General features: G+C 32.1%; 1 protein-coding gene across 4 annotated transcripts in view; it reads left to right on the top strand.

Moving 5' to 3' along the window:
• Positions 1-11900, top strand: part of LOC143244653 (uncharacterized) — a 116235-nt gene extending 104335 nt beyond the window's left edge. For all 4 annotated transcript variants that reach the window (XM_076489731.1, XM_076489730.1, XM_076489732.1 and 1 more), the window contains 5 exons: positions 1133-1199; positions 1436-1557; positions 5480-5541; positions 8598-8669; positions 11659-11900. In XM_076489731.1, the coding sequence (XP_076345846.1) occupies positions 1133-1199; positions 1436-1557; positions 5480-5541; positions 8598-8669; positions 11659-11779 (444 nt within the window). In that variant the 3' untranslated portion in view covers positions 11780-11900. The remainder of the gene's footprint in view (positions 1-1132; positions 1200-1435; positions 1558-5479; positions 5542-8597; positions 8670-11658) is intronic.
• Positions 11901-12162: the final 262 nt, after the last annotated feature.

The following is a 12162-nucleotide window of genomic DNA, read 5'->3' as shown; positions in this document are numbered from 1 at the left end:
GTTCACCCTAGCCCAACAGGACCAGCTGATTGACCCTGAAGGGCCACTCAAAGGTTGCCCATTTACAACAATTCAAGGCCAAAGTGGCTTATTGGAGTTGGACCTTTCAACCACCAGAATCTTCTCCTCCCCTTCACAGTTTGCCACAGACAGTAAACACATGGGTGGATTTTCAGATCCTAAAGGAGATAAACTGAAAGTACAAAACCATCTCTGAGGGGGTCTCCTCACTACGTACAGGAATCCACCATCTCATGGGTGGTAGTGCAGTGAGACTTTTATAAGTTTTTGAGAAATGTGCAAATTCTAAGATCACATGCATTTATTAATAAATAAATAAATCCCTTTTTATCATGATAGGTTTTGACATTATGATGTGAGGCAATCCTAAAATTGTACAAGATACTAAATAGAACATCTCAAAAGAGTGATGATCAATAAATCTATTTTCATTTGTGTACTTGTTTATTTTGAATTAAGTAATACCTTATTATTGTTATACAGTGCTTGACAGTGTGGTTTTGCTGTTTCAACTTGCAATCAGTTAGTCGTAAACATAAAGCTGGCTTACATCATGCTGTTGTCTCAGAGCAAAACACCTCACTCCAGTCAATCTACTCAGCTGTCTGGTTGGTACTAGGTGTTAGCTATCGGTTAATCTCCAATGGGTTGGTTTTGTCTTGCGGAAGTGTTTCACCACTCTTATCAACTCGTGCTACTTAGACCAGTATTCAGCACTGGATTCAATATACCATCTCAGCATGGGAGAGATTTTACTTTTTTTGACTTGATTAAGATACCAAAGGTTTGACAGAAAAATACTTTCAACAAGATTATTACATAATTATAAATTTTAAACATTTTTTGTAATAAATAAGACAGTTTATTTCTTTACCTATTGGACAAATTGGCATTTTATTTCTTTACTTTTTTATTCTTTTAGTCTTGTAAACTGTACAATTAAGTATAATCTGAGTTTAAAGAAACCTTGTAGCAGAGAGATTGATTAGAAATATTTTTTCTCTGTGATACTTTACTGTGTCAACAGTTATTAATGTAATGTCTTCATCAGTTTTAATATGATTATTCACATTTGATGAAACTAATACTTTACATTTTAATCATTGTTTAGGCTAATGATAAAGATCCTCGAACATATGAGAAGATTATGTTATTATTAGACTTTTCTGAAAAAATTGGTGAGTGGTTATATTCTAAATAGCGTAAGTTTTTTTAATGTGGAAGCTAAACATGTAATAAATTTCAAGAACAATTTAAATATTATAATTTTAATAAAACTATGGTGGCTTATAATTTTCTTAACAAAATAGGTTTAAGTAATTTTAGAATATTCTCTTTTAAGTGATGACATTATTTCATCACCCATTGATTTATTTTTATCCAACATATGTACTTATGTAATTATGTTTTCTAGATTTGCCTACTGAAACTATTTCTCATCTATGGAAACTGGAAGCTGCTGCTTTCCTCCCTCTGCCTGACTTTTATGTAAACACTGTTGAAAATCAAAATCATATAAATGATTTCCCTCATCCAGTAAGAAACATTTAAGCTCCAAGTATTTACATAAATATTTAACAATTTGATAAAATCCACCATTTTATTATGCATATGTTCTTACCTAGTTGTATCCATGTGCTCCTGTTATAATTATATATGTTTATCGCTGCCTCACTAAAATATTTTCAGAATTAAGCTTTCATTTTATAAAATTAAGATACTGACACATTAGTTAATAGTAGGTTATTTACTTCAGTACCTTCTAATTATTTTGTTTGCTGTTTTGATTCAGTATCTTCCTAAATTTTTCCTTGTGTTCTTAAATATTTTGACAAAGCTTTACAAAATTATAATTTCCTATACTAAAAATTAATTTTTCGATTACCTCCTATCACAAAAATAGCTATTCATGTTTAGTGATGCCCTCTATATGGAAAACATTTTTGTGCATGCCACAAACCTTGAAATTTCTACCTGTCTGGAATTGACTAATTTCAATACCTCTCACGTGCAGATTTTCATCGTCATTTCATGTATTGGCAGAAAATGGAAGCACCATTTTTCATTGGAGAAGTGTGAGTACAAGTACGTACTTAATGGAAATAAATTTTCAGTATAGGAAAATTATAACTTCTCAGAGTACATTAACTCTACTCACATAAATATGTAGAATACCACATTTAATAGGTGGAGGAACCAGTGTGAAGAAAAGAATGAAGCACCCTTCAATAGTGTCCTAAAGACACTCCCCAAAAGGAGGTGTTTGGAGACCACACCACTTCTGAACTAGGTATTCTCTTTGCCCATTGTGGAATGATGTTGCACATAAGGGTGAAAAGATGGAGGAGCACATTCAAACAGGTGAGAACTGTGGTAGGATAGTGATTCAAAACATACATTATTTATAAAACTCAATCATTGAAGATCTGAAAGTGGGCAGATTAAAGGATGCAGTGTGGTTAAGATGCAATGGACTGTGCAGCAACTTGGAACCAAAAGGTGTAAGGACTCTTAAGAACTCCTAGAAGAAAAAGGAGGAGAAGATGCAGTGGAGAGTCTGGAGGAACAACAACAACTGAGATAGTGCAAGGAGTAACCATGAAACTGTGTTTTTAAAAGCAGATCATACTGATTTATTCAACACAAAGCATAGCTTTACCCACGTAGTGCAAGGTGGAAGTAGAGTCTGGGATGGGTAAACTAATGAAGCAAACATATTTTGAGGATAAACCTACAAGCGATCTTGTGGAACACCCTCTATCAGCAATGGAATCATAATATGTAAGTTGACATGGTCTTACAGTGTTGATCTGAATAGTTAAAGAAGACCTGGTCAGGCACCATTTGTCACAGAGAGAAAGGTAGGAAAAAGAAGGACATGTACCCAAAGAAGAAGGGGTATGTACAGTAAAAGGTAATTTACCCAGTGATAGTCTTATGAAAGAGTGAAGGATGACAACTGGTGGATAACAATACCCTGACAAGGAAGAAACAGCTACCCAAAGCAGAGAATGTGAGATGAACATATGAGATGTAGACCCAGTGTTCAACATACAGAGTACCTCTTGATAACGAGAAACCCACTTTCTTGAAATAAAAATTCATCTCAGAATGGCTGGTATGGGTATTAACATTTTTATTGATAAGCAGAGAACAACATTTCGACCTTCCTAGGTCATCTTCAGATTAACAAAGAGAGTTTGCAACTGACTGTTGCTGGACATGTGTCTTAGGGACGAGAGTATAAATGGGTAAGGGATTGTAGGGGTGTTTTATTTGGATATTAGGTTATTAATTAGTACAGGTATAAAGATGTTCCTTTATATTGGTTTAATTTTGGTTTTAGTTGCTGTATAAGTAGGGCTTCTTTGATTTTGCATTTGTTTATATTTCTTTCCCTACTTAATATCTGGGTGTTTTCTATGGTTATGTCGTGTTTATTTGATTTGCAGTGTTCGAAAATGTGTGAAGATGTGTTCTTTGAATCTAGTTTCCATTTTTCTACATGTTTCTCCAATATAGAAGTCGTGGCAGTTGTTGCATTGTATTTTATAAATTATGTTGGTGTTGTGTTTATTAGTGTAGTTTTTACATAGTATGGACTTTAGTTTTGTACCTGGTTTTTGAATAAATTTGGTGTTTACTAGAAAGTTGTGTTGTTTTTTTTAAGTTTTTTTCCAAATGTTGGTTATTTTTTTGCTGATGTCAGGAACATATAGTATGCAGCAGTATAAGATTTTGCAGTTTATTGTATCCTGAGATTTATTGTCTGTTTGTTGTTGGTCTAGGTGTGTGCATATAATTTTTTCCACAGTTTTTTGAGGAAATTTTTTGATGTTGATGAAGTGTTGTTTTATTTTGTTGATTTCATCGTTAATTTTATCGAGTGAGCATAGCTTTGTAGCTGTGTTTATTTGATTTCTTAATATGTTGAGTTTTTGTTTTGTTTCATATGCTGAGTCCCAGGGAATGTATAATCCAGTATGGGTGATTTTTCTGTAAATTTCTGTTTTGAATTGTGTATCAGTTCTATTGATATTGAGGTTAAGAAATGCTATGTGGCTAGTTTTTCCTGTTCACAGGTGAACTTAATGTTGAGGTGTATCAAGTTAACATGATTGAAAAAACTAAGTGTGTGTTCTTTAGATGTAATTCCAGTAGTTGTATCATAAACATACCTGTACCAGTATAGTGGTGGGTGTAAGGATGGAGGGTTGTTGTATGATCATTTCTATGCAGGATGCATTGGAATTAGTCAATTCCAGATGGGTGGGAACTTCAAGACTTGTGGCATGTGCTTAAATCTTTCTGCTTATAGAGAGTAGCACTGAATGAGAATAGCTACTTATGTGAAAGTAGGTAATATGCCCTATCAGAAGAGTAATAATTCCAATCTATAAGGCATATTTCTCATCATAAGTTTCTAACAAGTTTCTTTATTGCTATAAGATCATAGAATTTTCAAATATACTTAATGTTCATTTTGTAATTATTTGATGCATATACTTGAGATTAGTTTTCTAAGGTAAAGACTGACTATTACAAAAAATTATATGCAGTAATGTGTTATTATTGGTATACTGGTATTTTGTAAAGTCTGCCACAAGAGGCAGCTCAGCATCTTGATGTGGATAAAAAAAATTGAGTAATTCTGGAAAGGTTTGGGATATTTTGATTGAACACAAAAAATGTTTGGAACTATTTTCAAGGTCTTAGGTCACTGGACCAGAACAAAGACCATAAGGGTCAGTATGAAGAAGTTAACTTGTAAAAGTAAAGTAAAATGATGTAATGATGTGGTTGTGAAAGTGAGGTTTAAGTGTAGTAATTAAGCTAAACATGGGTCTAGGTCAAACAAGGGAAGAAAATTTTCAAAGATATCCCCAATCAATTTGGCATACCAGCAGTTTCTTTCTGTATTGAAAGAGAAACAATATGGGCACAATAGTTATATATCATTCCAATCAATCTTGGTAAAGTTAACAATACTAATCATTAGTTTCAACATTTTGTGAAACTAATGGCATACATAGTAAAGGCCAAAAATGTAGTGTTGAAGCAAATACACTATGCATTACAAGGTGAATTATCTTGCAATTCTACAATTAAAATTGCTAATTCTGCAATGAAGAGTAAATATAAGTATGGTACCACCTCACTATAATCTACGTAAATTTTCATCAATATTTAGTTGTGTTTGTTTTTCTGGAATATTCCCCTTCCTCTGTTTCAAATTCCCAGTCATGCCCAATAAACTTTTAAAGAATTGTAGGAATATGTAAATGCTAAATTTTGTATATAATAATACTGTTCTTGTAATAATATCAATTCACACTGTCATTTGATTCATAATTTGAAACACTCCCAAATTTCTAATTTAATGATAATATTATGTTACAATTTTTTTTAAATTGTTTAATCATTTTAGATTCAGTTTTTTTGTTTTTGTTTCTTCTAGTTATCACACCACAGCCAGCAAGAAAAAAAAGATGACAAATCAGTATTGCATAATGGTTCATGGTAATTTAAAATTATTTTGTATGACAAGAATTAACATGAGAAAATATGTATATATTTGATTTCATTTCAAAATTTATAATGAATAAATGGGAAATACTTAATAGCATTGTAAAGAAAGTAAGTTGAGTTAACTTTAGTACTTATCTGGTTTTTTTTTCCCACCTTGGTGGCACTGTAAAGCTTCTACAATAAAAATGAATGACTCATAAATGAAGCAATATCTGAAATACAGGTAACTGAAACATATAGTATTGCAATCACTGAATATTTAGGTAAATGTGCAATTTATAATGAAATACAAGTCACCTTTTGATGTAGCTGTATGGTGTACTTCATAGTACAACAGTATCAGACTTAATGACAACATGCACTAGCTATATCAAAAAATACTGCTAATTTCTGTTATAATAACTAAAGTTCTTAAATTTATAAAAGAAAGGAAACTACACCAAATAAACTGTGAGGAAGAAAATGATACCAGTTTTTAGACTATTCATATGTTTATTAACTTATGAAGTTTGAAAGATTAAAAAAAAAAAAAAACGGGCACCACCAGTTTAGTTTGAATTTTGTTATTTCTTTATCCAAAACAAATGTTGATAATATATATACATCAAAACAAAATTGTAAATATGAACATTTACATCATAGTTTTATTCAGAATGTGACATGAAGAGAGAAATCTACAAGAACCTTTTAAAACTAAGTGATGTAATTAACCTTCATTAAAAAAAAAAAAAGGTGAAATACAGAACCTTAGAAAGAATTTGATAGAAGATTCAACAAGTCTTAACACATATACTTAGCCACAGACTTTGAGTTTTAAAACATACCACTTCTTAAGAAACTCTAGGTTCACAATACCATGTGCTAGAAACCAGGTCTCAATACTTGCGGTGGGCAGAGCACAGATAGCCCTTTGTGTGGCTTTGTGCTTAACAACAAACAATAACATTTTCTTCACCTTTATATTGTAAGGCTTTTAACTTAATTGTAGTGTTGACAGAAAATAAAATCAGAAATATTTTTAAATTATTTTACGAATGTGGTAAACATATTGAGTCTTGTTTAGATCACATTGGTTGGAGAGCCTAAACGTATTATATTATAGGTAAAAATATGCTTAATTGGTTACTAGATATTAATTTTAGTGTTTTGTTTTATCACTTAAAGATTATTTCTTTATACTGAAATATTTTTCCTGTTAAAAAAAATCTGTAATGTGATATTTTCAACTGTGTAAGTTGTTCTAATTTTTCCTCATTAATAATAAGTGATTTAAGAATCTCAATAACTTGTCATTTTAATCATTTTCATGTTGTTAACCAACAGTACTTTTAATGTAGAATTAGAAACATAAGTACAAGTTAATAAATTACTCATGCATTTAATACATAGCAATGACGTTGAAATTACAACTATGAAGTCTTGTTGAAAGATTACCATAACATCAGTTACTGAAAAATGCATATAAGATGGAATTTTTTGAACCACATTGAAAATCATTTTATTAGCAAATATAAATGATTAAAAAATATAAACAAAGAAATTGTTTGAAATTAATTCTACTTATCAAAGAAATTAGATCTTTAAACTTGCTGTATGATAACTTTTATTAATTATATTTTGATGTCTGTTTTCTTTTCTTCACTGGATTCCCCAATCTTCGTTTAAGGGTTGAAACAACACCAGAACTGATATCAAATAACTTCTAAATCTTCATAATTAGGACATTACTCTTTGTACAGGTTGTAGGTCTTCTTGATCAAATGTTGAGTGAAAACAAACCATCACTTTGGAATAACTCCATTGCTGCCACTATATTCTAAATTGATCTAGCCAGAACTGTAGATGAGTTGCAAACAGTGTATGCCAAAGCTCTCTTCCAGAGACAAGATACTTTTTATTAAAAAATAAATAAAAATCTGAATTTAGGCTTTGTCAAATAGTTTTACTTAAATTAATTCAAAACTTACAATTGGTACTCCATCATTCTTCCACAGAAAAATACTTCCAAAGCTTTATCTTGTATTTCCCCATTGAATATTTTGTTTAGAACTGAGACATGTAAAGTACATTTGAAATTTTCTTGATTATTACTTTAGTATACAAGTTAAAAAGATTAAAATAAATGCAATAGTTTATCACACAATATCCTCTTTCTTTGATAATAATATCTGTTATCTGAGATATAATTTTAAAAACATTAGGAGCCTTGTGACAAATCTCCAACACCTGTACACACAGTATTTGCCAAAGATTTCTTGAAAAGCATTTATTTTATTTATTAATGTGTGTGTGTGTATGTAGATTGCACAGTACATATTTCCAAGTATAAATTAAAAATGAAGTTCATTTCACTTAACCTGAAGTAAGAGGGTTTATGTATTAATAGGTAGGTAACAAACAATTTTTAAACCTAAGAAAAAGGTTTATATATCCTTACACATATAATAGTGATTAAATGTAATGAAAATGAGAAGATGTAACAGATGAGCATGGCAAAAGAAATCTGATTTTCTATTTTATGGCTGTAACCAAAGAATATCAAATGCTCTAGAGTTACGTGGTAATATTATAATACACAATTTATGTTAAATTCCATACTTCTCAGAAAAGTTTGTAAATAAATATAAGAGAAGAAGGGATACCCAGAAACCAAATGTCACAGTTCTCATACTTGGGTGAGACTGAGGATTATTTAAATATTTCATTATAAGGTGAAAACTTGTATGAAAATTTTATTTATTAACTACATTTGAATGCCATATTTGTTCATATACCATGATAATAAAGTAATTTCGTTAAATTTTGAATGCAACTCTACAACAGTAGTAATATGTTCTTTAATCACCCAAAGCATGAAGGGTAAGCATTTTAATAAAAAACAAATTAAGATGGGCTTTTTTCTTTCTAACTTACACTTGGGGCTGCAGCATCAATAGCTCTTGAGTAGCTTTATATAAAACACAATAAACAATCAAGCATAATAAAGTGATATTTTGACAGTATTATATATTCTGTTATTTTCAAGTAATATAGGTAACTTTGTTTAGTTTCAGTGATTGGATTTTATGCAGTGGAGGGATCATCACATTAACTCTGTGTTTCATCTTCATATACCACTGGTGAGTTTTGTCAGTGATTATTGCTTTGAAATACAGAAAAAAAAACAAAAAACTCATTTTTTCCCTTTCAACAATTCTGTTTTATGCGTAACTGTTCATTTCATTATTAACAAAATGACTTTAACAGTATTTTTTTTTTCATTGATCTCACAAGTATCTAATAAAAAGCATTATTTTAAAGTAACTTTCTATATCTAAATGTGTTGGAAAATTTAATGGTTAAAATTTGTGAAAAATCTAAAAATATATAACAAATAGAGTAAATCCCACGATTTGTGGAGAGAGGATGGGTTCAAAGAAATGAATAATTGAGAGCGTGCCCTATGATACAGAGTTGTGCTGGCAATATAATGCAAAGAGAATGAATTGGACATAGAAGTCTATCCAAATCTGAACAGAAGTAGAAATATGAAATAGAAGGGAGGAGGAACCAACATAAAGGAAAAATTGCTTTCATGAGCTGCTATTGTTTTGGGAAGGAAGGTATGATCTGGATAAAGGAGAACATAGGTGTAGTGTCAAAGTGTATGCGAAATATCAACAGTGAATATTTCAGACCTTTGACATCAACAGTCCAAAGGAGTGGGAAGTATGTTTTAAGGAAGAAGTGGTAGGGGAAACAGGTAGCCAAGGGTTCAAAGAAAGGAGGGATATGGGTGTAAAATAACATTAATACCTCAATCTGGCAATAACGTGGGGCAAGGAGGATGATAAATCTTGAAGAAATGCAACAATTGTGAAATGATTGAAGAAGAAATCACTTTGCAGCTTCTTGTAAAACAGAATATGTTAAATAAGGCTGCCCAAGATCATCCTGCAAGAGAAGATAGTGATGAGTTATGATCAAACAGCCAGGCCAATAATTTTGCAATGTGACATGTAGTTAGTCTCTCACGAAGGACAAAATCCATGATGCAAAGACAATTAGCAAAAAGTCCACCATTTTCTTTGATAAACCATGAAGTGAGAAAGAGGGAAGGGAATGGGATGAAAGAGAAATTGCTATCTGAAAGGAGGAGTAGAATAAGAGTCCTCCAGGCAGCAGCTGAAAAATCCAAGGACAGGTGTGCACCTACCCTAACAGAACCCACCAGATAATCACCAGTACCATTGGTGGTTTGTGTATATTGTGAAATCAAAACCCTAGACAGAAGAACATGTAAAGGTTGGGAAGGAGTGGGATGGGAAATGGAAGTGGAAACAGAGGCAGTTGAAGGCTGGAATAATATGGAAACCAAAGAAGAAATGAAAAATACATTCTCATGCACACTCCACTTGTGACAATGCAGACATTTCTAAAATGAGATATGCATGAACAATGTGTTCCCTGGGTAATGGATGAGCACACCTGAGACAAAAATTCATCCCTACTACATCTGGAGGGCAAGGACAGAAGTGGATAAACATGCCAACATGTAAAGTATGAGGTTGAAGTTCTTCTCAGAAAACTCTTTAAGGGATTGATAGATAGTCTTGGGCAGGAGAGGTATCTAAGATAGATATCTAAGACAGGATTAGCTGGAGTTTGATAAATTGGGCCTTGGAGAACCTCACCAGAAAATCTGGGTTCTCTCTTCCTACTTGCATCAAAGACTTCAAGTGTTGTAAGTCTGAAAAAAGGAAAGTCTACTTGGTTATAAGCCAAAGCAGAATGATCTGAAGATGGTGGATCTTGCACTTAATTGTGCCTGGAGCTGATCCATGAAGACCCAAATATCCAGAGAGGGGGATACCAAGGGATTCTGATAAAGAAGCCATGTGTAAACAGAAGGTGTGGGGTCATATGAAATGGGGGATGGAACACAAACAAAATGTAGCATACCTGTATGATCATGTTTAAAAGGCTAAGGGTGACTTGGTGGCATTCACAGCTGACACTAGGAATTGTATGGCACAGGATGGAAGAGAAAGATAACTCTAAATCCTCATTCTCAAGACCAATGTCTTAGTTCAGCAGGAGCTTGAATAAGACATTGGTCTTGAGAATGAGGATTCTCTATAGAACAATTCACCAAATTAAATAGTTAAGAAAAAAGTTTACTTCAATTCAAGTTGTAATGGTTTGTTTGTTTTGAATTTTGAGCAAAGCTACACGAGGGCTATCTGCACTAGCCATCCTTAATTTTGCAGTGTAAGACTAGAGGGAAGGCAGCTAGTCATCACCACCCATCGCTAACTCTTGGGGTACTCTTTTACCAACAAACAGTGGGATTGACCGTCACACTATAATGCCCCCCACAAATGAAAGGGCAAGCATGTTTGGTGCAAAAGGGATTCGAACCTTCAACCCTCAGATTACGACTCAAGTGCCCTAACCACCTGGCCATGCCGGGCCAGTTGTAATGGAAATGCTAAACTATTTCAAATTACTTTTTGGAGTTAAAATGAAAAAACTAGTGAAATTTAAGAATGTTTCAACATGATAGTGCCAAAATGAAAAGTGAAGGCTTGACTGAGTAGTATAGAGGGATAATCTGCATTAGGAGAATGTGTCATATTTTTATTGGTGGAGGATTACTGCATGCAAAGAAGCAGTAGAACCATAATGAATGTGAAGTAGGTTAGAGTTTCATAGCAAGTTGTGAGCACAAAAATTTTTGCATATAGAAAGCAGTACTGAACGAGAGAAGATATTTACGAGAGAGGCGAGATACCTTATCAGAATTACCATGTTTTGTCATAAAGTGAATATATTATGCAAGACAGAACATTATATTATAAATGCAATAATATATATTTTCTTGCTTTTCACTTTTTATTTAATAGGTATATGGCATTATGGAAAATTTAAACAAATAATACGAGATTTTGTATGAAACATTTTTTGTGACAGAGATTCAATACACTTATCCCAAAACAGTCAAGTGAAATCTGTTTTGGGAATTTCTTTTTCATGTTTTTCCATTTTATGTTATAATTATCAGTTTAGAAAAACCCTCTTGAAATATTTTTTCACAGTATTTGTCTTGTTTGTTTTTTTTAAATACAGGATCCTTCTTCCACTTCAAAGAAGAAGACTGTCCAGACAAATTCACCAGGTCTTTCGGAGTTTCCTGTTACTTGCTGCTACAGTTATCCTCCAAGTGCTCTTACTGTCACACTACTGTTGATTAGAATAACTTTATCTAAATATTAGAAATATTTTGTTGTCAAAAAATAATTGTAATTTGTTTTGCTTGAAAAATAAACATTACTTGAAGAAATAAAGAAAACAATAATTACACAATTAAACTTCTATTTCAAAAATTCTTATAAACATATTTACTCAACATTATTCAGTAATTGATAATTTACTGCTATGGTAGTGTGAATTGTTAAAGGATGTATTACTAACAAATGTTAGCAGATTAACCCTTAACACATTTAAGAGAGAAAGCATTTATAGTAAAAGTGTAGGTATGGGTTGGAATCTGATGCAAAGATAAAATATTTAACATAGTAAAGCTGGCATCCAATTAATGATGATCATTTTACAACCCTGGGATATGTAAGG

The sequence above is a fragment of the Tachypleus tridentatus genome, chromosome 2 (genome assembly GCF_004210375.1).
Source record: "Tachypleus tridentatus isolate NWPU-2018 chromosome 2, ASM421037v1, whole genome shotgun sequence".
NCBI classification, from domain to species: Eukaryota; Metazoa; Arthropoda; class Merostomata; order Xiphosura; family Limulidae; genus Tachypleus; species Tachypleus tridentatus.
This window is presented reverse-complemented; position numbering and strand designations above follow the sequence as displayed.